This window comes from Gobius niger, assembly GCF_951799975.1.
Source record: "Gobius niger genome assembly, chromosome: 8".
Lineage (NCBI taxonomy): Eukaryota > Metazoa > Chordata > Actinopteri > Gobiiformes > Gobiidae > Gobius > Gobius niger.
This window is the reverse complement of record NC_136859.1, coordinates 1,075,107-1,100,755: the sequence shown is the minus strand read 5'-3', so window position 1 is coordinate 1,100,755 and position 25,649 is coordinate 1,075,107. Positions and strand designations below refer to the sequence as shown.

Genomic DNA, 25,649 nt, shown 5'->3' with positions numbered 1-25,649 from the left:
TCTTCTAAAATATAATTGAAGTTAGGTCGAGGCAACAGCCCCCCCTGGTTTTCACATCACCAGCCGCCACTGAACAAACCCCTCTAACCACTAAGCCACTGTCAGACTGGTGTCAATGGCAGTGAGTCCGAGTAACATCTCGAATTTCCCCAATCGCATTAATAAAATACTTACCTACGCTTTTGTTTTGTTCTCGTCTTTTTATCACTTTGTCATTTTCTGTTGCTTTTTCATGACTCTTTGTTCGTGTGTTTTTGGCACTTTTTTGCCATTTTTGGCTTTTCGATTTGGGTAAAGCCAAACTGTATGAAATGTGCTGGGTTCATGTGAGGGTTAAGAGATTAAGAGTCTGCACCTGTGTTCTTTTACTGACTCTGACCTGAGAGGGTGATTGGCTCCATCTCCCCAAGTCCTGTTCACCTCAGGACCTGGAGGCGTGTGGGTCGGATCACAGCTGACCCTTCTCACCCTGGACACGGACTATTCACCCCCCTCCCCTCAGGCAGGAGGCTACAGTCTATCCAGACCCACAGATCCCAACACTTGAACAGTTTTTCCCACAGCCATCAGACTCATGAACGATAAAGACCTAATAACTCAGTACAGACTGTAAACTGCTCTATTGCTGGGTTAAAGGTGACATCACAGCGTTCTAAAAGCCTATACTATTATATAGAGGAAAAATGATTTTTTGGTCATTTTTGGTCTTGTACAGAGAGATCATGGACCCAGTGACTGATGTTAATGATCATTTTTATAATTCATACATTTTTTTTTCAGCTACGACTTGTAAAAGTGTGATGCCCTTGGAAGCTCAGCAGGGAAGGGGCTGGTCAGTGCTTGGATGGGAAACCGTTTGGTAACACCAGGAAGCCTAGCGAATGTAGTGAGTGAGTGAGTGAGTGGTTGGTGGTGGTCGGAGGTGGTCGATGGCGCAGACTGGTTGCCTCGCTTCCGTCAGTCTACCCCAGGGCAGCTGTGGCTACAATAGTAGCTTACCACCACCGAGTATGGAGTGAATGAATAGTGCAAAGTAAAGCGTCTTTGAGTGTCCAGAAATGCGCTATATAAAACCGATGCATTATTATTATTATTATTAATGCTGTTAATAGGAAAAACTGGCTCCTCCCCCACTGGGTCCGGTGACATCATCACATTCTAGAACCTGCAACCCAGCAATTGCACCATGTGGTCTGTCCGCACTTAGATCCACTGCACCACTATCACTTTATACAGAGCCTCTCGTAAGTATTCATAAACCTTGAACTTTTGCACATTTTGTCATGTTTACAACCCTAAACATAACGATTTTATTTTGATTTTTTTACTGAACGTTCACACACAAGTAACAGACAACTGTGAAGTGAAAGCAAAATGATACATGATTCTGTTATTTTTCAAAAAATAGAAAAGTGAAAAGTGGAGCTTGCATAAGTATTCATACAGCATGAATGAATACTTTGTGGAACCTCCTTTTACTGTAATAACAGTCAAAGTCTTTTGGGGTCTGACTCTACAAGGTTTGCACATGTAGAGACTGACATTTTAGCCCATTCCTCTTTACAAAACAACTCCAGCTCTGTCACATTAGAAGGAGAGCGTTTGTGAACAGCAGTTTTCAGATTATTCCACAAATTTTCAATAAGATTTAGGTCAGGACTTTGACTGGGCCATTCTAACACATTAATATGTTTTTATTGAACCATTCCATTGTAGATTTATCTTTGTGTTTAGGGTCATTGTCCTGCTGAAGGTGAATCTCTGCCCCAGCCTCAGTTCTCTTGTGACTCCAGCAGGTTTTCCTCCAAAATGTCTCTATATTTGGCTCCATCAATGTTCCCAACTATTCTCACAATCTCCCCAGTCCCCGCTGAGGAAAAGCAGCCCCACAGCATGATGCTCCCCCTGTATATTTGACACTGGGGATGGTGCACTCAGGACGATGAGCAGTGTCAGGTTTGCTCCATACAAAACGTTTCTCTCATCTGACCAAAGCTCCTTCTTCCACATGGAGCTGTGTCCTCCATATGACTTCTAGCAAACTTCAAACAGGATTTTTTATGGCCTCCTTTCAATAATGGCTTTCTTCTTCCACTCGTCCATGAAGGCCAGATTTGTGTAGATACGACGTATAGTTGTCCCATGTACAGATTCCCCCAGCTCAGCGGCAGGACTTCACAGCTCCTCCAGAGTTATCATGGGGCACTTGGTTGTATTTCTGACCAGTGTCCTCCTTGTTTGGTCTGTTAGTTTAGGTGGACGACCACGCCTTGGTAAGTTGGCAGTGGTGCTTTACTCTTTCCATTTCTGAATGATGGATTGAACAGTTGCTCCAGGAGATGTTCAAATCTTGGGAAATCTTTGTATAACTTAACGCTGCTTTAAAGTTCTCCACAGCTTTATCCCTGACCTCTCTGGTGCTCCTTGACCTTCATTATGCTGTTCAGTGACCAACACACTCCGACCACAGCTCTGAGGGCCTAAAGGAACAGCTGAAATTATACTGAGAGTAGATTACACACAGGTGCCTCTATTTAACCGTTAGGCCAAGGTGTGAACATTCTGGAGTCATTAGGAATGTTTTAAAGGCAATTTAATGCACTCAGAAAATGCTGTATGATACTTATGCACGTCCCACTTTTCAATTTTTCTATTTTTTGAAAAATAACAGAATCATGTATCATTTTGCTTTCACTTCACAGTTGTCTGTTACTTGTGTGTGAACATTCAGTAAAAATATCAAAATAAAATCTTTATGTTTAGGGTTGTAAACATGACAAAATGTGCAAACGTTCAAGGTGTATGAATACTAACGAGAGGCTCTGTATCACTTTATGTAAATCCAATCCTGTTCTATGTCAATTGTTGTCGTCATATTTTACCTCTTATTTTTTATCTTATTTATTTTAATATTCTTACACATGCCCCTAAAGCCTTATAGTTTAAAGTTTATGGCTTATTTTTATCTCTTTTAACTCCGTGTTTTATGTGTTTAATGTCGCACGTCTCACCAAGAAAAAATCCTAGTTTGTGAACCTGTTTACAAACAATGGCAATAAAAACGTTTCTGATTCTGACCTGAGAGAGGAGAGTTTACAGTTCGGACTCTTCAGACCGTCACACAGCGCAGACACTGATGCGTCGCTCAGTTTGTTGTTACTCAGATCCAGCTCTCTGAGATGGGAGGGGCTGGACCTCAGAGCTGAGGCCAACGCTTCCCAGTGAAGCTCAGAGAGGTCACAGTTACCAAACCTGTAACAGATGTTAGAGTCACAGGTGTTAGATCAGACTGAAGCTCTGAAGCTTCTGTTTGTGACTGAGGACTCACACAGCCTTCCTGCAGTTCGTCACCGCTGGGATCAGGTTCAGTTTACCCTGAGGAGACGCTTTGTACTTGTATAGGTCCAGCTCCTCCAGGACCTGCTCTGACGTCTGTAGGATGTAGGCCAGAGCTGAACACAGAGTCTCAGACAGTTCTGGCTCAGATCTATCTTCAGACATCAGGACATCCAGGATCTGCTGCAGAATCCTGGTTTCTGTAAACAGGGAAGATGCATCCAGTGTTTTTGTTCATCACGGCAAATACAATAAATCTGTAAGTGTTGAGATAAATAATGTAATATATCCACAAAGAAATAAATAAGTCTGCGAACCAGTCCTAAAATAAATAAAAGGCCCTTTTTCATTCATGCTGTACAGTCATGTCATAACTTTACTCCCAGGCTCTGTACGTTATGGCTTGCATATCAGTATGACGCATAACTAAGGTATTTTACCCTCTTCATGTGGAAGCACAGTCAGACTTGAATGGGCGACCAGCACATTATGTTGAGTTCATGTCAAGTCCTGCACTGATGTTAAATAAACTTCTCCTGCATAAGACATCCAGACTCCTGCCTGTTCCTCATCCATCCTCTGACACCTTTGTTTTTGATACGTTTTACAGTTTGTTTGTGGCAGTGCCGTAAATTTCATAAAGAACTTTGTGACTCCATGTTATTCCAATGGGATGGACACATACTTCTCCCATTATACAACATTACAGCACGTTAGCGCCCTCTGTAGGTGGTCAAGGAAGTACGTCCTGTTAGGGCCGTCAATGCTGCTTGTGAAATAACAAAGATATTATTCACATGGAGAGGCTAAAATATAGTTTTAATGTTTACTGACAAAGATTAAAGGCACATCAGGACAATACGGTTGGTCCACAGTGTTGTGTTAGCGCCCCCTGTAGGGTTACAGAGGAGCAGTAATGGAGGCACGGCCCGTGAGCGCTGTTCGTTGCGGCTTTGATTGTAATCCTATTTTCATTTGTATGAACAAGTCGGCTCCAAAAAGAGTTCAGATTGTTCAAAATGCTGCTGCCAGACTTTTGACTGAGAACAGCCAGAGCCCACATTATCCCCATCCTATCAAGTCTCCATCGGCTTCCTGTCACATTTCATATTGAGTTTAAAATGTTAGTGGTGCTCGGCTGCTGCCTGGTCAGGCCCCTCAGTATATCGCTCCTCTGGTGCTCCTTCAGTCTTTAGACCAGGGTCTCCTGAAGATCCAAAAACTCATTCTAAAACCGGGAGAGATCAGACCTGCCCCAGTCCCTTCCTGAGCTTTGACTCTGTGGACTCTTTTAAAAAGCATTTGAAGACTTCATTATTTAGGAGCACTTTTGGTTAATGGATTTTTACTTTATATATTTTATGCTGTGTCTTCTGTTGTTTAAATTCACCCATTTTCTGTACAGCACTTTGTGATTTTTATCTGTGAAAAGCCATATACAGCTAAAAGTTACTTATTTACAATTACACAGGCTTAGTTCTTATGTAAAAGCCATTAAGACCTGGATGACTGAAATACCTGCCCCTTAAACAGAGGTTATTATACTAGACCCTCCCCTTGATCACCCCGGATAATGTTAGTGTGACATCAAGCTCTACAAAAACCTTGTAATTCTGTTTGACAAAGACCTCTCTTTTAAAGCACATTCAAACCAGGCCTGTAAAAGAGCGTTTTTATATTTTTTCACTGCATAACATTGCTCATATAAGAAACGTCTTGCCTCAGAGTGACACAGATAAATGTATTGAAGCATCATTAAGGTTCATCAAGGCTGGGCTGTAACTGCTGGCAGCGTGTCCTAAAAGTTCCCTGAGAAGTTTTCAATTAGTTCCAAATGCAGCTGCAAGATTGTTAACGTGGACAAAGAGAAGAGAACAAATCACACCTGTGCTAAAGTCTCTCCTCTGGATTCCTATTGAGTTTAGAATCACATTTAAAATCCTGCTCCTCACATTTAAATCCATAAAGGTTTGGCTCTGATCAATCTCCAAGACGCTATCGTTCCAAATTGGCCAATCAGAGACTCTGCTCTCAACACTCTGGGACCAGTGATTCCTCGAGTTTCTAAAGTCACTGTAGGAGGCAGAGCCTTCAGCTCCAAGCTACGGTTTATGGAATAAACTCCCAGCTCAGAAGCAGAAACAAAACGTACCTCTGAGAATGAGCTCATGATCAGGTCGGTTAAAGCTCTGACCCACAGCCTGAAGTAAAGGTCAGCACACACTACATGACTTTTCTAGTCGTAAATGATTTTATATAGAATGGGGGTCCACACTACACGACAGGATTCAGTGCAATTATAGAACGTCTGGGGCTTCACACATAACGACTGAGAATCGTAAGAGAGACCACACAACACGATTCTGACAAACAGCTGATGTTTTATAACACAGCGCGTCTGTCGTCTCTACCGCCTCATTTCTCCTCCAGCTTTGAAAACTGACCCCAAAATCCACAAAGACAGGCCTGTGTTTGTGAGCGCGGGAAAACGTGTGCGTGCCTCGATTGGTCAACGGTGTCAACAATGTCACAACACCGCAGCGCTAGCTTACTGCTACTACGAAGACTTCAACTTGGCTACAGTTCTGTAAAATGGAGATAAAAGTTGGCGACATGAAGAAGCGGGACGTGTTTCAATGGATTTAATAAGAAAAGGAGACGAGATGGAGGAGGCGGAGGAGAAAGTGGAGAGAGACGAGCGGAGACAGCGGGGAGGCTAGCCGCCGCTAGCAGCGAGGTGAAGCTGAACAGTTCGTCTCCAAACTCAGTAAGTGCCGCTAAACTCTGTTTGTGGTTTAAAAGTAGCTGGAAAAGGTGGTTGTGGTGAACTTTTGGTGATATAAAGTTGTGCTGTTTCGTGTGTGGGGCTGTGGCCATGAAATGAGTCGTTTGTGCCGCTGGTTTAACAGAGAAATGAAAAGAAAAGGAGGCGCTGCAGTGTTTTTCTGTCTTTATATCAGTCTGTCATTGGTCGCTGATTCCTGTATGTTCACGTTTGTGTCGGTAAAATCACCCACGTTTCTCCCGTGCGTCCAAAATCGGGCTTAAAAATCAAACATGTTTGATTTGCTACAACTAGAGTCTAGTCGCGTCTTTGTGCAGCCCACACTACACGATTCAAACGGGAGTCCAGTCGTGACCCCCCCACACTACACGACCCCCCCCCCCACACTACACGACCCGACTCTGTGTGACTGTCTTGGACTAGACACGACTCGAGAAGACTCGGCACGACTGAGAATTTAGAGCAAAATTGGGCATAAAAGTCGTGTAGTGTGTGCTGACCTTAAAATTCTGACCCACAGCCTGAAGTAAAGCTCTGACCCTCAGCCTGAAGTAAAGCTCTGACCCTCAGCCTGAAGTAAAGCTCTGACCCTCAGCCTGAAGTAAAGCTCTGACCCTCAGCCTGAAGTAAAGCTCTGACCCTCAGCCTGAAGTAAAGCTCTGACCCTAAGCCTGAAGTAAAGCTCTGAACCACAGCCTGAAGTAAAGCTCTGACCCTCAGCCTGAAGTAAAGCTCTGAACCACAGCCTGAAGTAAAGCTCTGACCCTCAGCCTGAAGTAAAGCTCTGACCCTCAGCCTGAAGCAAAGCTCTGACCCTCAGCCTGAAGTAAAGCTCTGACCCTCAGCCTGAAGTAAAGCTCTGACCCTCAGCCTGAAGTAAAGCTCTGACCCTCAGTCTGAAGTAAAGCTCTGACCCACAGCCTGAAGTAAAGCTCTGACCCTCAGCCTGAAGTAAAGCTCTGACCCTCAGCCTGAAGTAAAGCTCTGACCCTCAGCCTGAAGTAAAGCTCTGACCCTCAGCCTGAAGTAAAGCTCTGACCCTCAGCCTGAAGTAAAGCTCTGACCCTCAGCCTGAAGTAAAGCTCTGACCCTCAGCCTGAAGTAAAGCTCTGACCCACAGCCTGAAGTAAAGCTCTGACCCTCAGCCTGAAGTAAAGCTCTGACCCTCAGCCTGAAGTAAAGCTCTGACCCTCAGCCTGAAGTAAAGCTCTGACCCTCAGCCTGAAGTAAAGCTCTGACCCTCAGCCTGAAGTAAAGCTCTGACCCTCAGCCTGAAGTAGGAGAAACACTGCTGTGGGAAGTACGGTGCACTGAGTGCTCTCCTCTAGTTCTTACTGCAGATATGATGGGCCTGAACTTGTTCTTCTAAACACTTGAACGCTGACGAGGCGAGCACTGTGAAATGTTCAGCTCCAGACTAAAGGCTATGGGTGGGTTGAACAGGGGCTGTGCCTGGGCTGGACAGACACTCATGGCCAATGGTGATGTTACAGTACAACAGCAGCCCCGTTGTACTGTAACATCAGTTACAGTACAACCAGACTAACCATATACATGTCTGTGTCCATAGAGTCATTTTAACCATTTTGCATTTAAAAGACCTCATATTTGAGCAGCATCAGCTTCGTGGTTGTATAAGCTACGCGGCGGTGGAGTGATCTGCTAGAAAATAGTCCCTCAAAATGCGATCATTCATGTGATGCAGGTCAGTTATATTCCAAACAGGACACAGACATTTATATGGTTAGTCTGGTGTTATAAGTGATTTGCCTCAGGTGCTCTCTGGAGCGGGTCACACTGTTTTTAATGCAGGCTAGCTGATACCATAGACATGCACTAGCCTTGCACTAGCCTAGCACTAGCCTAGCGCCACGAAACTCTTCAAATAAAAAAAGAACTGCATGAATTACAAAAAAAAAAAAAATCTCCAGAAATCAGCAACACTCTGGATAACGAGGAAATGAGCCCCTGTGTCAAAAATCCTGAAATATCCCTTTAAAGCCTGTACAGTTTTCTCTCTAAAATTGAAAACAATGCAAAATCTGTTAGAGATGTTGATGAGAAAGTAAAATGTTTGTTCACTGATGTGGATGAAATGATGGAAACTGTCCAAGTTGTGAAACAGGACTCCATCGAGCAGGAGAAGAAAATCAAACCTTGGAAGAAAAAAATCAAAGGTGTCAAAGACGAGAAAGGAGAGAACTGGAAAACCCTCAAAATGTATTGATATCTGCGGCACTGTGGCACCAGAGCAGCCGACGTGGCACACATCCACTTGGACGTCTGTCACAGGGGGAGGAAGGCTGGGAAGAGGGTCTTCTTCATCAGGGCCAAAGCCATTATCGACAGCACAGAGGTGACACAGTAACTTTTTTGATGATTTCTAAGGGATGAGAAACTAAGTTACTATGTTGGTGTCAGAAAAGTGAAGTGAAAAGTGGGGCGTGCATAAGTATAAGTATACGTTTGTTCAGGTGTGATGTCACAGCTCGACTTCTGGGAAACTACAAACAACTCTTTAAACCACATGTATGTATCAGAACCATGAGCCAAACATGAACCTACTGATATAAAAGTCAAAATCGCTACATCCGGGTTAGCGGAGATAAATGCTAACGGCGCAGCAGCTACGCTAACCCGGAAGTACCGACTTTAGTAAATATGACTTTTTTAGCAGCAGGTTCAGCATGTTTGTCTAATGAGTCTGGGAAATAAGTCGGTTCAGTCACTCTCTGTGGAGTTTCACAAATATCGATGGTTGTTTTTAAGAGTTTGTTATGTTTTTTCTCGCATATTTGCCAGTTTGCTCAGACCTGGAAGCGGAAGTCGTGACGTCACACTGAACAAACACATTCATACAGCATTTTTCTGAGTGCATTAAATTGTCTTTATAACATTCCTAATGACTGCAGAATGTTCATACCTCGCCCTAATCATTAAAGCCACACCGCGTAGATTTTTACCAAATAAATACAATTGAAATACAAGCAATTATTTTATGACAGATATTTTCATAATTGAAAAATACCTCATAAATGAACAAACAAACATGTGATTTTGCTGTGAGCGGCTCACGTCTTCTTAGACATGACTGTTCACGTGACATCACAACTTTCTAAAGAGCCAATAGTTTAACATGGAGGTGGAGCAACTGACGGTAACTATGGTAACTATGGTAACTGACAAAATGCATATATTTATGTCTTTTTTTGTGGCTCATATCTCAGTCATTACTGGAAGAATCCACATGAAACAAAAACGGTCACAAAGTTCATCGTCTCCTCTGTCGGCACATATGAACTAATGTCCCTTTTTTTCTCCGAAAAACGTCAAAAAGTGGTGACAATATGCGAAAACATGACCGTGATGTTGACCAACAGAAAGGACTTTCAGACAAAAAAATAATATCACAGGTTTGTGAATCCAATCACGATCAGATACGGATGAGGAAAAACATTTGTCAATTTTCGTTTTGGAGATTTCTTACAAAAGCTGCATTTCTCCCATAGAGTTGTATTGGCCCCGCCCTCCATCTGACATCATGACATCATCACATAATAAATCGTGAACGCCGCCTATAGGTTAAATCCTCATCCCAATCCATTCTTTGATTAATCACTGCAGTAAAAGCATTTTGTGTGTCGAGCTGGTCATTAGGAGCATGTTTAGTACTGATGGTAACAATATAGTACCAAATGTTTTGCAGTGTACCTTTAAATCTGTATTGAGTGTATCTTTTATCTAACTGACTGTAGTCGTTCATGAACTCCTGCTTGTGCTTCCTCGTGTTGCCTCCTGCATTCTCTCTTAAGCTCTGTCGTGCATGAACTCTTTGTTGCATGTTTGTTTTGGTGTGTTATTCCTGCTGCTGCAGCAAATGTGATGTTTATCGTTTATCGTATTTTATGTGATCATTTTTGTGATAACTGGTTTTACCCATTTCCAGGATGCCTACTGTACATCTGGCCGAGGACTACAGATGAAAACTAGCCTTTTGGCAACTCCGGCATATTTTACAGTTGAGCTGTTATGTTAAAGGAGCTATATCATGCTATTTTAGCCATTCCAAAGTTAAGTATAGGCATTTATATGATATATTGTACCTCTACCACTATGGAGCACTCATTTTTGTGATAAATATAAGTGTTTTCTGGAGGTATTTTTCAAACCCGGAAGACACAACGCTTCGATTCAGTTAACTCCGCCCCCTCTCTCCGCGCATACAACTTTACCGTAATATAAATAAACAACAATAAGTGAAGTCACTTCATGATGCAGTTATACGGAGTTGACATCTGCAACACAGCTTCATAAATGGCTAACACACAAGCTAATATGCTAACACACAAGCTAATATGCTAACACACATGCTAATATGCTAACACACAAGCTAACCCGCGTTTGGATTGACTCACCGCTCTGGTCCATCGCTGTTTACATAGTGGGACTCGCGTTGGTTATAAAAGTTAATCCACTTTGTTTCTGGTGAAGGTTCACCAAACATCCATCAGAGACAGTCACAGAAAAACACCATTTTGGTGAAAGTCGCTGAATCCCGGAGAAAAAAACAGCTGAGTGGCCTCTTCCTGAAAAAGGTTGAATAAACTCCTCGTCCTCGTAGCCAAACGCGCTTCTTTTTCTCCGTGACATTATCGTTAGTTAAGAACATGTGTGTCCAGAGTAGGTAACGAGCTCCATCTTCAGCTGCAGCGCAAACATGACTGATCTGTTCAGACGCTCAGGGGATGTGTTTGTTTTGGCCACAGCTGACCTGGAAGCACCTCGGGCACTTCCTTTTTTTTTTTACTCTTTGTTTCTCTCTTACGACAGAAATAATGAAAAAGCTGTTTTACAAATTAAAATCCGTCCGTAAGCATAGAATTAAGACATTACATTACAGACGTCGAGCACGTCCGTTCCGCTGTGACGACACAACTGAACACTCAGTCGTTCACCAGGAAAGGGCGGAGCCTCAGAGAGCAGGATTCAGGAGGATTACTGAGAGCTGCGTGAATGAAGCCACAAACCACTCTGGGGGTGTTTTTGAAAAGGAAATAGCATAACAACATGGCTAAAAGCACCAAAACGTCGATTTTGCAGGATATAGGACCTTTAATATGCCCTGTCCTTGCAAAAATAAATAAATAAATAAATAGAAGCCACCTGTGCGTAATCTACTCTCAGAATCATTCCAGCTGTTCTGTGAGGGCCTCAGAGCTTTGGTCACTAAACAACATCATGAAGGTCATGAATTCACAAGTTTATCAAGATATTTTGCAGAAAGACCTCAGACATTCACTACAGTGTGAATAAGTAAGTGAACCCTTGTATTAAATATCTGCTGACTCTTCTTTTGCAGCAATAACTGCTTTTCTAAAGTTGCAGATCAGACGCTCACAACGATCAGGATGAACCTTCATCCTGGATCATTCCTCTTTACAAAACTGCTGCAGTTCAGTGAGATTCAGGCGGTGTACTTACTTATTCCTCCTTGTCCTGTCAATGTTTACATGTTATGGCCAATAAAAGTACAATCAAATGTACATTTTTGAGTGGTATTAGTTTAAGCAGACACTGTTAAATCATTCCTATGGTTTTAATAAAGATCAGACCACATTAAGTGACAAATTTAGGCAGAAATGTAAGAAATTCCAAACAGTGTAATCACTTTTTCTTCCCATTGTTTGACCTAAGATCTTTCCCACAACGAGTGACTGTTCGGCTCAGACAGAACCGTGCCCTGTTCACCTGACTTTATTCTAGAATCAAGCAGATAGAAAGTTAGTCCATACCTGCTTCATGGGATGCTTTCTCCTTGGTGGTCACAGTGATGGTGGAGCTCTCGCGGCTCGTGCCGTGCTCCCCACAGTCACACAGGACCCTGATGGAGTAGGTCGTCTCAGGTTGAAGTCCAGAGATCACCATCTCCTCAGACTTGGACTGCTCTCTCTTCCACAGGATCTTCTCCTGAGTTTGTCCGTACTCAACGATGTATCTGGGAATATTCTCGCCCTGTCCCACCTGTGGTCTCTTCCACTGGACTCTGATCTCTGTGGCTGAAGCCGTTCCTCTGAGATCTTCTGGAGGAGCATTTGGTAAGGTTCTGATGGAGGTTTTAGGAGCAGCAGCAGGTCCCACTCCCAGATCAGTGACGGCTCTCACTCGGACTCTGTACTCTGTGTAAGAGCTCAGACCAGTCACAGTGACCTCTCCAGCTTCAGCCTGAAGTTGCTGGTTCCATTCCTCCTTTCCTTTCTCACTGAACTCCACTCTGTATTCAGTGACGCTGTGCGCCCCCTCTGACGGGACACTGAAGTGCAGGCGCACAGTGTTGTGTGTGACTTCTCTCACAGTCACTGGTTTAGGTTTAGAAGGAAGCTCAAAGTTCTCATTGACTCTGAACCCGTCTTCGTACAGGTAGACGGCTGAACCTTCTTGGTTCTTATCTGCTAAACCCACAACCAGGAACCGAAGGTTCTTCTTGTCCTTGTCCTTGTTGGCTTCTGCAAAATCGCTGAAAATTTCAGCTTTACGTCTCACAGAGTCGATCACGTCTTTAGAGCTGTACCAGCGTCTGGGCTCTGGAGCATCAGAGCTGTCGGACTTGCATCCTTTTAAGTGTTGGTCTAACTCTGAGAGGAACGGCTCAGTGCTGTCCAGAGAGGTCAACACGAACACCAGGGCTTTCTCTGAGTCAGACACTTTATCTGAGAGAGCGTTTTTGGAAGAGACCGTTTCTGTGTTCTTTATCAGTTTCATCACAGTTTTGATGGTGTTGAACTCCTTATCCTTGTCTTCCATCCACTGGTTCAGTCTGTATTTACTGAACGGACTTTCATCCGCCTTCTTCAGGACTTCTGCCAGAGCCGCCTCCCCCTCTCCTCCTCCACGGATCAATGGAAGCTTCTGAGACAATGTTCCTTGGAGTCCCAGCTTAAACTCAGAGCACAGACCTTTGAAGGTTTTGATTTTTTTGCAAAGTTGTGGGAAGTTCTGGCCTGCTGGACTCTTCAGGACATCGTTACACCACATCTCCAGCTCAGTGAAACCTTCAAGGACGTTCTCAGCCTCAGTGACCAACCTCAGACTGATCTGTCGGACCAGTTTGGAGGCTTTAGAGTCCAGGACACTGAGCGGCAGCAGATTTACAGTCACAGGGACGACATTCTCTTTGTTGGGGCCCAGGAGTCTGGGCAGGTCTTGATAAACTTTCACGGCTTCTTCAAACGTCGTTGGACTTTTCTCCAGAAGGAAATCTCCATGAAAAGTGCAGGAGAATTTGTTCACCTTTTCTCTGTCTTTATCTTCTATTTTCAGAGACCCACTTCCTTCAATTGAAATCAAAGGTATTTTTTTAATCATCACCTGCAGGTTTCCCTGAATGTCTTGGACACTTTCATCTTCAGAGGTTTCTTGATCGAACACGAAGAAGGCCTGAGCTCCGTAGAGGATGGCTGTCACTACATGAGTTGCTAAGCCTTTGTCCAAGACTTCACTGTGCTCTAAGTTTCCTGTTCCGAGCTGATCCATGGTCAGAGCTTTGAACACGGTGGTAGTTTTGTACTGCAGAGTGACTCTGGCCTGTTTGGTGGACTTTTTATTGTCGTTTAGATATTTAGCTGAGCCTTCGACTTCAACAAGTCCACTCAAAAAACTGGCTTTAAGTGAAGCTTCCACTCCCAGAGAAGATGACTTATCAGAGATGGACTCAGACGCCACGATCTTAAACTCAGTGTTGGGTTTGGGGCTTACGCTCATGCCTTTGTCCAGCTTCTCTTTGTCCCACAGAGTTATACCTGGAAACACAAGGGAGATTCCATTAGAATGCAGTAAATAAAGTGAGGACATTAAGCGTGTCGTAGTTACTAACTGCGTTTCTATCACATGACTTTATTATGTTGACGTTTCGCATAAGTACAGGAAACATCAAATGTTGTCTGGACACATTCATGCAAATGGAGTAAAGAGATTAAAAGGAAGCACAAGAAAACTGAAGAATAATCAAGTAAATCCACCTAAATCACATAGCTACACGAGTGTCTTCGGAGCATACAGCTCAAAAGTTGCTCCGACACTTTTGTTTGATAAATGTAGCTCACTGGGTAAAAAGAGGTTGGAGACCCCTGATTTAGACAGACCACACCAGATTGTAACCATGGGCTCATTTCCTTCTGTTGTCCCCACTGGCGTGCTCTCAAACACACTCTCACTCACACTGTCCTGTTGTACATGTTTTTACTGGAGGGAACTACAGACACACGGAGAACATGCAAACTCCACACAGAAAGGCCCTCTGAGGATGGAACCCGGGACCTTCTTGCTGTAAAGCACATGCATTACCCACTGCACCACCGAGTCACTCTGTACCTGGGATCAGTTTGTCGCTCCTGCAGTCGTAGAACATCCCCAGGTTAAACGGCCGACCCAGAGCCACCATCTGGATCGATCTGTTTCCGGCTGAATCCATCTGCACAAGAACAGAACATTTTACATCATTATAACAGAGAGTTCATGTTAGCGCTGCAGTGCTGCTGTTTAGCCTTTAAGCTCTGTGCACGTCGAACGCGTCATCACGTTACGTCGAACGCGTCATCACGTTACGTCGAACGCGTCATCACGTTACGTCGAACGCGTCATCACGTTACGTCGAACGCGTCATCACGTTACGTCGAACGCGTCATCACGTTACGTCGAACGCGTCATCACGTTACGTCGAACGCGTCATCACGTTACGTCGAACGCGTCATCACGTTACGTCGAACGCGTCATCACGTTACGTCGAACGCGTCATCACGTTACGTCGAACGCGTCATCACGTTACGTCGAACGCGTCATCACGTTACGTCGAACTCGTCATCACGTTACGTCGAACTCGTCATCACGTTACGTCGAACGCGTCATCACGTTACGTCGAACGCGTCATCACGTTACGTCGAACTCGTCATCACGTTACGTCGAACGCGTCATCACGTTACGTCGAACTCGTCATCACGTTACGTCGAACGCGTCATCACGTTACGTCGAACGCGTCATCACGTTACGTCGAACTCGTCATCACGTTACGTCGAACGCGTCATCACGTTACGTCGAACGCGTCATCACGTTACGTCGAACGCGTCATCACGTTACGTCGAACGCGTCATCACGTTACGTCGAACGCGTCATCACGTTACGTCGAACGCGTCATCACGTTACGTCGAACGCGTCATCACGTTACGTCGAACGCGTCATCACGTTACGTCGAACGCGTCATCACGTTACGTCGAACGCGTCATCACGTCACGTCGAACGCGTCATCACGTCACGTCGAACGCGTCATCACGTTACGTCGAACGCGTCATCACGATACGTCGAACGCGTCATCGCGTTACGTCGAACGCGTCATCACGTTACGTCGAACTCGTCATCACGTTACGTCGAACTCGTCATCACGTTACGTCGAACGCGTCATCACGTTACGTCGAACGCGTCATCACGTTACGTCGAACTCGTCATCACGTTACGTCGAACGCGTCATCACGTTACGTCGAACGCGTCATCACGTTACGTCGAACGCGTCATCACGTTACGTCGAACGCGTCATCACGTTACGTCGAACGCGTCATCACGTTACGTCGAACGCGTCATCACGTTACGTCGAACGCGTCATCACGTTACGTCGAACGCGTCATCACGTTACGTCGAACGCGTCATCACGTTACGTCGAACGCGTCATCACGTCACGTCGAACGCGTCATCACGTCACGTCGAACGCGTCATCACGTTACGTCGAACGCGTCATCACGATACGTCGAACGCGTCATCGCGTTACGTCGAACGCGTCATCACGTTACGTCGAACGCGTCATCACGTTACGTCGAACGCGTCATCACGTTACGTCGAACGCGTCATCACGTTACGTCGAACGCGTCATCACGTTACGTCGAACGCGTCATCACGTTACGTCGAACGCGTCATCACGTTACGTCGAACGCGTCATCACGTTACGTCGAACGCGTCATCACGTTACGTCGAACGCGTCATCACGTTTCTCGCTTCTGTTTGGTTAATGGAAACACTTGCGATCAGTCCCTCGAGTCGCATGTGTTCAGGAGGAGCCTCTGCTGCTTCTCCCGGAGACTCTACCAGAGACTCTACCGGAGAGTCTCCCGGATGAGGTGTTTGAATTACAGGGCCTCTCGTGAGTATTCATACACCTTGAACTTTTGCACATTTTGTCATGTTTACAACCCTAAACATAAAGATTTTATTTTGATTTTTTTACTGAACGTTCACACACAAGTAACAGACGACTGTGAAGTGAAAGCAAAATGATACATGATTCTGTTATTTTTCAAAAAATAGAAAAGTGAAAAGTGGGGCCTGCATAATTATTCATACAGCATGAATGAATACTTTGTGGAACCCCCTTTTGCTGCAATAACAGCAGGTCTGACTCTACAAGATTAGCACAAGATTAGACATTTTAGCCCATTCCTCTTTACAAAACAACTCCAGCTCTGTCACATTAGAAGGAGAGCGTTTGTGAACAGCAGTTTTCAGACCTTTCCACAGATTTTCAATAGGATTTAGGTCAGGACTTTGACTGGGCCATTCTAACACATTAATATGTTTTTATTGAACCATTCCATTGTAGATTTATCTTTGTGTTTAGGGTCATTGTCCTGCTGGAAGGTGAATCTCCGCCCCAGCCTCGGTTCTCTTGTGACTCCAGCAGGTTTTCCTCCAAAATGTCTCTGTATTTGGCTCCATCCATGTTCATAACTATTCTCACAATCTCCCCAGTCCCCGCTGAGGAAAAGCAGCCCCACAGCATGATGCCCCCCCTTGTATATTTGACACTGGGGATGGTGCACTCAGGACGATGAGCAGTGTCAGGTTTGCTCCAGACATAACGTTTTGCATTTGGGCCAAAAAGTTCAAGTTTTCTCTCATCTGACCAAAGCTCCTTCTTCCACATGGAGCTGTGTCCTCCATATGACTTCTACAAACTTCAAACGGGATTTTTTATGGCCTCCTTTCAATAATGGCTTTCTTCTTCCACTCGTCCATGAAGGCCAGATTTGTGTAGATACGACTTATAGTTGTCCCATGTACAGTTTCCCCCAGCTCAGCGGCAGGACTTCAGCTCCTCCAGAGTTATCATGGGGCACTTGGTTGTATTTCTGACCAGTGTTCTCCTTGTTCGGTCTTTTAGTTTAGGTGAACGATCACGCCTTGGTAAGTCTGCAGTGGTGCTTGAACAGTTGCCCCGGGAGATGTTTAAATCTTGGGAAATCTTTGTATAACTTAACGCTGCTTTAAACTTCTCCACAGCTTTATCCCTGACCTCTCTGGTGCTCCTGGACCTTCATGATGTTGTTTAGTGACCAACACACTCCGACCACAGCTCTGAGGGCCTAAAAGAACAGCTGAAATTATACTGAGAGTAGATTACACACAGGTGCCTCTATTTAAGGCCAAGGTGTGAACATTCTGGAGTCATTAGGAATGTTATAAAGGCAATTTAATGCACTCAGAAAATGCTGTATGAATACTTATGCAAGCCCCACTTTTCCCTTTTCAATTTTTTGAAAAATAACAGAATCATGTATCATTTTGCTTTCACTTCACAGTTGTCTGTTACTTGTGTGTGAACGTTCAGTAAAAAAAACAAAATAAAATCTTTATGTTTAGGGTTGTAAACATGACAAAATGTGCAAAAGTTCAAGGTGTATGAATACTAACGAGAGGCACTGTATATCCAGAGGTGCTTGAATGATATCCAGAGGTGCTTGAATGATATCCAGAGGTGCTTGAGCACCTTAAAGGCCTCGCTCCTGCTGAGGGTTTATTGTTTCCCAGTGACTCACAGAACGAGGCGTGGTTTCCATGAATGTTTAACCTGAAGATAAACTTTATGGGATCAGTCTCTGATATACTGATGAACTTTGGACTCACATTATGAATTATATAGTTCTGTTTAAGGACAAGGTGAACCTCTTTAACCCCACCTGAACCAAGCACATTTTCTCCAGTTTGGCTTTACCCAAATCTACATGAAAAAAGTGTCAAAATAGTGACTAATAGTGACTAAAAAGTAGAGGTGGGCCGTTAACGGCGTTAACATGCTGCGTTAACGCGAGACTCTTATCGGGCGATTAAAAAAATATCGCCGTTAATCTATTCTGAAAGTTGGGTTGGGAGCTGGGTCTATACTCTGCTATGACGACTTTCACCGTGATATTTTAAGGTCAGCACACATTACAAGACTTTTATGCCCAAATTTGGACGCACAGGAGAAACGTGAGTGAATATAGCGTCTCCAAAGCGACACACAGAAGCAGCGGCCAATGACAGAGTGAAAATAGACAGAAAAACACTGCGGCGCCTCCGTGTTCACTTCTCTTTCAAAACAGCGACATAAACAACTCATTTCATGGCCACAGCCCCACACGAAACAGTCCCACACGAAACAGCCCCACACGAAACAGCCCCACACGAAACACCGGCGTCAAGCCAGCCTCCATTTGCGAGCTTCTGTTATGCTAACGTTAGCGCCGGAGCTGCGGGTGCGCTTGTTTCGCACACCTTGATCATGCCCTACATATGGACCGCCTTCAAATGTCAGCTGCCCACGGCTAACATCTCATCATATTGTAAACATGTCAAGTCTTGTATCAACATTGAAAATGTATCAATTAACTGTAGCATCAACTCCATAATAAAAAGAAAACAAAAAGGAACTGCACTGATCATTGCATTGCAATTACCCCATCAATCCTGTAGAGGTCTCTTGCTATGTCTATATCTTGCAACACAAGCCACTTCCATGCTTACAAATACATGGCATTTTTATTTTCCACTGAATATTTTGCATTCTGGCACAGACTACACTAGACCAGGCATGTGTGTACTAAATATCACAAGTCTGTAATGTGGGGTTTTAGAGAAAATGTACTTGAAAAGTGGCTCCAAAGTTACTGCACATGCTGCACATAGTACCAGAATGCCAGAATGTGAAATATAGATTTTTAATAGTTTATATAATATAATATAATATAATATAATTAATATAATATAATATAGTATAGTATAGTATAGTATAGTATAATATAATATAAACTATTAAAAATCTATATTTTCACTGCATTTTAAGAGAAGGGTGTTTTTTTTCTCTCTAAGTGACATCTAATGTTGCTGTCCAGTGCTGAAGCTTCATGTGTGTTTGCCGTAACCACTTTTCAAGTACATTTTCTCTAAAACCCCACATTACAGACTTGTGATATTTAGTACACACATACATATACTTGTGTAGTCTGTGCCAGAATGCAAAATATTAAGTGGAAAATAAAAATGCCATGTATTTGTAAGCATGGAAGTGGCTTGTGTTGCAAGATATAGACATAGCAAGAGACCTCTACAGGATTGATGGGGTAATTGCAATGCAATGATCAGTGCAGTTCCTTTTTGTTTTCTTTTTATTATGGAGTTGATGCTACAGTTAATTGATACATTTTCAATGTTGATACAAGACTTGACATGTTTACAATATGATGAGATGTTAGCCGTGGGCAGCTGACATTTGAAGGCGGTCCATATGTAGGGCATGATCAAGGTGTGCGAAACAAGCGCACCCGCAGCTCCGGCGCTAACGTTAGCATAACAGAAGCTCGCAAATGGAGGCTGGCTTGACGCCGGTGTGACAGATCAACGTAGGGATCAAATCAACGAAGGGAAAACAAAGCGGAAGTGCGCGACGCGGACGCGCAGCAGAGACGCGGCGCGCACCAAACCAAGAAATGAACGAGTTTTTCCCATGGTTATTCCCTTGGATTAGTTCTATGCTTGGAATCAACCCATCGGAGTAACTTTGCATGGAATTCTTAGACCAAGGCATCATCTACTTTAGAGGTTCTTCACAACGCTTTGAGTGGACCATCATGTCATGTGGCTGAGCCACCTGAACAGTGTACCACACGTGAGGAAATGTGACAACCACTCTTCGGATGTTCAGCATGAGGCCTCCTTGATATAGTAAGCAAGTTAAAATTGTTGTTATGACACCATACTTAATGAACAAGTGACATCCATATGAGGATGAAAAGTGACATGCGTAAGCTATGTGTGTACGTGTTATGATAAACACAGGCATCAACAATAGTGTCACGTGTCACAACATTGCTTGTGTTGAATGCTAGTAGCATACAAACAAACAAGGTTGGACGCGTGCTTGGTATCAGAGCTAACATCACAGTTCTTCAAATCGGTAATGTCACTCAAAGCACTTTGGAGGCAGGTTAAAGGAATATGCAGTTAATCTCCAAAAACAGAGCCTACATTTAATGTTCCAACAAGATATAGCCTATAGTACATCGAGCATTTGTGCGATGGAGCAAGATTATATAGCCTATCTATGTATCTGTAAAACACTACACATATCCTGTGGGTATTGCGCAAGGCATAGACTTAGGCTTCTACATGATGGGATTAAGTAACTGTATCTAACATGAGCTTTGTGCGCAATGATACACCGAAATGCCAACAGCCCATCAAGCTATATGACCGATAGACCACATCAAGGCGTTATCAACCATATTTAGTTTTTTTTTTTATCTCAATGAGGGTTTTTTTTCTCTCCTGGTTAAATAAAAGTTTGAATTAATAAATATTATTTTTTTCTACTTTTTCACGTTTCAGATGAGGACATATGCTGCATCATTACCTGTTCAAGCCTACAGCATTTCGAATATTTGGACATTGGATCACAGAGGACGTTTGTGTAATTTCCAGTGGCACACATCTTGACTCCTGGCATCAAAGATGGAACAAAAATGGCTTTTGCACAAATATTGTTGTAACATTATTTTTGCCTAATAAAACCACTGGAAAAGAATGCTTCCAATTGTTATTGCATGTGTCATACAAACTGAGTATTAAAATAAACATCTACTGGCTGCATTTATAAGCTACCAAGAAAAAAGAAGGATAGCATGTTTTTTTTTATTGTTGTAACAAGTGCAATGATCAAAATTATAAGAAGTTGTAAATTTAAAAAATAGATATCTAAAATGAAACTTAAGGGAACTTATATCGGTGCTTAGCTGTTTGGGTGGTTATGAGGAAATGATGAGACATTGCCTTTATACAAGTTGTTATATTAGGCAACTGTAAGTGGGTTCCCAGTTTAAATAAATAAAAAATGAACAGGGGTAGGAATTGAACACGTACTCTCGTGGACGGGAGTTCAACGCTCTATCTATGTGTCTACGCGAGCATGACATGTGTTGCTGCATTATCCCAGACTGTTTTGGAGAAAAATGTGTAGTGCCTTTACGAGTTAAGCAATATCAAGTGTAGCAAATTTATTGCGATTCGCCTGGGTGGCCAAAGATTTGACCGTGGTGAAACTCTAAACAGCAGGTCCTTCATCGGTGTGAAGTGGATGATGCCTTGGTCTAAGAACCACACGCAAAGTTTCTACGATGTGTGGATTCCAGGGGAATTATTCTTTGAATTCTTTGTTTGGTGCGCGGCGCGTCTCTGCTGCGCGTCCGCGTCGCGCACTTCCGCTTTGTTTTCCCTACGATGATCTGATCCCTACGTTGATCTGTCACACCGGTACACGAAACAGCCCCACACGAAACAGCCCCACACGAAACAGCCCCGCACCAAACAGCCCCACACGAAACAGCCCCACACCAAACAGCGCAACTTTATCACCAAAAGTTCACGAGAGCCTTTTCCAGCTACATTTCAACCGTGAGCAGAGTTTAACCGCAGCACTTACGGAGTTTGGAGACGGACTTTCCAGCTCCTTTTCTCCGTTAGCTTCTCTTTTTCCGCTCCCCGGCGTCTCCTCCGCCTCATGTCCGTTTAATTTTCTGATCAAATCCAAAGAAATATGTCCCGCATCGTCGTGTTGTCGACGTTTATCTCCATTTTGACAGAACTATCGCCAAGTAGTAGCATTAGCTGCAGCAGCATGAGCTGTTGTTGTGTTGTGATCACGTGACACTGTCGACCAATCAGGAGACGCGCACATGTTTCCCACCCCCCCAACAGAGGCCTATTTTATGATCTGGTTAATAAAAAAAATATAAATAATGATCTGCCCGTAAATAAATACTTGGGGACTCCTGCCACAACTGTCCCATGTGAGAGACTTTTCTTTAGCAGGTCATATTGTGCAGAAGAGGAGATTTAGTTTGTCACCAGAAAATGTGAACAAGCTGGTCAGCCTGAGTGACTGTAAACCGTTCATCAGGACCTCTAATGTCGGCCTACAGCTCAAAATTCATGTTCAACTGAATAAACAGTTAGTAAACACGAGTGCATTTTATTGAACATGAATTATTTTCATCACCAATTATCATAGTAGAAAGTTCTCATGCAGTTTGTGATGCACTTTGGAAACAGGAGATGAGCCCCTGGTCTAACGCACCGCCTGACCTGAGAAACTCGTTCTCAAAGAGTTACTTTTAGTCATTATTTGGGGAGCACACATATTCTGAATGGCTTCGGCAGAATTCAAGCGAGCCATTTTAATCTAGATTAATCTAGATTTAAAAAAAATAATCTATGCCCACCTCTACTAAAAAGCGATGTAAAAAATGACACAAGAAGAAAGATCTGTTTGGATGAGTTATTTAGGTCTTAGCTTTCAAACGAGGCGTCACTCTGGCATATAGGCTGTGAAGGTTTAGATTTAGGTAAAGCTGAACTGGAGTAAAGGTACTTGGTGAAGACTCTGTATCAGAATCACTGCTGCACCACCAGAGCTTCAGGCCTTCACAAAAACACATTGGAGCTGGAAAGGCCTTTAGACGCTAACAGGGCTGAAATAACCCTGTCAGATTATACTTAATAACAAAGAAATATATATATGTAAATGGTAGTTCCCAGTTTGGCCATGAGGGGCAGCACACACAGGTTTAAAGGCTCCTTTGATCAAACAACACGTCTTATAACATGAGCATATTTCTGTGGTTCACACAGAGGACTTAATCTTTCATAACAAACACAATAACTGAACTAGATCATTACAAAAGAACAGCAGAACTATGTAAACAAGCATTTAGATTATTCATATGAAATTATGAATAAGTAACTGTTTGCAAATGTAAATGAGGTGGAGTAAATGTTTGCTTGTACTTACGGCTCGGGTGAAGCAGTGAGTCTGATACAGAGTGCAGAGGCGGCTTGTATTTCCTCTAAGAATGAACTTTGAACCAAAGCTATTGCTCTGAACACAGTTGAGTCATTGGAGCTGCACCAGCCACTATTCACCCAATGCGTGTGACGTCACGCCCCTCATTGGAACGGCCCTCCACTACGACGTCAAAACAAACCGTGCGCGGCTTACGAACTTTGTGTGAAAAACTAGCCAAAGTTGCCCTGTATTTTGCTGATTTTTGTTGTTGTAAAGATGGTCATAGCTTGTTGTGCGGTCGGCTGCGTGAACAGACAAGGGTGTAAGACCAATTTATCTTTTTACCACATACCTACTAATCGAGACAGAAGGCAACGATGGATAGCAGCCATCAGTCGTAAGGACTGGAAACCCTCCAAGTATTCATGTATTTGCAGCGAGCATTTTTTACAAGGTAAGAAGGTTAAACGTAAATATATTCCATAAGCAAGAAGACACAATCATAGATTGTAAAAAGAAGGTTAAAGATAATAAGCAACAATCAGTAACTGAAATATGTCCCTACAGATGCTTTGCTAAGTGCAGCCGCATTGGATTTGTTTGTTTATTTTTTTACGGACAATCAGTATCAACTATAGTGCAAGTGGTTACATTTGAATTGTTCTTAGTAGCAGTAAACCATGGATCTATTAGTGGTTAACACACTGTTGATCACTAAACTACTCATTTATTTTACCAGGAGAGAAGAGCCAGGACCCCTTGTCACCTGATTATGTGCCATCAGTATTTGCCCACACCAAGTCTCCGGCCAGAAGACATGAAGACTCTCCAGAAATATGGCATCAGGCAAGAAATAAAGACAAAAAGGAAGCTACTGTCATCTCAAAATGAAGACACTGGAGCACTCGTCAATCTCACTGTTGAGGCAACTGAACCTGAAGAGAACCATGAAAATGAAGCTAACATGTGTGAGAATGACACTTCCAATGGTGATGTGCCAAACGGACCTCAGTGCAGAGTACATTGAGGTACTTCAGAGTGAGTGTCAGGTTCTCCGAAGTGAGACATTTGCACTGAAAGAGAAGCTAAGCGTACACCTCCTTGAACAAAACAGTTTCAAAAACAAAGATAAACTAAAAACACTTACAGGACTACACAGGTATGAAGTGTTTATGGCTGTTTTTGACCTAGTAAAGCCAGTCCTCAAAGACACTAAACACAAGTTTCCACCAACTGCTTATTACCTTAATGAGACTGAGAGGTAATTTGATGGTTTCACTTTTATCTTCTCTTTTTAATTCATAGTTCCACTGTTTCCAGAGTTTTTACCAAAGTGATTAATGTACTGAATGATATCCTTGTACCAGTATGTGTGGTATGGCCAGAAAGGGAGCAAGTAGAAACATCTATGCCTATGTGCTTTAGAAAATCCTTCGAACATTGCATATCAAATGTAGATTGTTTTGAGATATTCATGGATAAACCAAAAGATCTGAAGGCAAGGGCACAGAGATACTCTCAATATAAATCTCACAACACCATGAAATACCTTATAAGCATTACTCCTCAAGGCGTAATTTCCTTCATCTCAAATGGCTGGGGTGGACGCACGACAGATGCACACATTACAGCAAACAGTGGCTTTTTGGATCACCTTCTACCTGGAGATGTAATCCTCGCTGACCGCGGTTTCACAATCCAGAACCAAGTCGGGCTGTACTGCGCCAAAGTTGAAACACCTGCGTTCACACGGGGCAAAAGGCAGCTGGGTGCAGTTGAACTGGAAGACAGCCGAAGACTTGCAACAGTCCACATACATGTTGAGAGGGTCATTGGACAAACACGCTCAAAGTATAAAATGTTGCATGGACCGGTGCCCATTAGTCTTTTGTCCAGCGACGATGCAGAGTACACTACTTTGGACAAAATAGTGAGAGTAGCATGTGCCCTAACAAACCTGTGCCCTTCTGCTGTGCCAACTGATTGATTAATTGATTGAATATTTTATTTCGAGCTACACAAAACAGACACAAAAATGAGAAAAACAATAATAATAATTACAACAAAAAAAACAGCATTCTAGCTCGAAAAGGAGTGGGAAGAAAACAAGCTTATTAACTCCCACCCCCATTCATTTCAATAATAATGTGGTTGCAATAATAGCATATGGTTACATATTTACAGCAAATCCAACAATGCATTACATTAAATCAACAATCACAGTATGTTACACTTTATAACAAGTGTATAATTATTATTTTTTTCCTTATGCCTTATATAAAACCATGTTTGTATCACTGTTATTCATCATCATCATCATCATCATCACAGTGCATGAATGATACATAACACACTCTGCATTTATTCATGAAAGGTCTTGTATTGCCTGATCGGTGC

The 25,649-nt window shown here is 43.2% G+C and overlaps 2 protein-coding genes across 2 annotated transcripts in view; both read right to left on the bottom strand.

The window, feature by feature from the left end:
• Positions 1 to 25,649, bottom strand: part of LOC306966774 (uncharacterized protein) — a gene marked incomplete at both ends in the record, with an annotated part of 190,776 nt that overhangs the window by 4,777 nt on the left and 160,350 nt on the right. The gene's annotated exons all lie outside the window — the stretch shown is intronic.
• On the bottom strand, positions 1,159 to 25,071 carry LOC306966658 (verrucotoxin subunit beta-like; the record flags this gene model as incomplete). Its single annotated transcript, XM_079561474.1, has 6 exons — positions 1,159 to 1,165; positions 3,079 to 3,252; positions 3,329 to 3,536; positions 11,914 to 13,917; positions 14,489 to 14,588; positions 24,937 to 25,071. 6 exons carry the CDS (start codon positions 25,069 to 25,071, stop codon positions 1,159 to 1,161), a joined length of 2,628 nt encoding a protein of 875 aa, XP_079417600.1.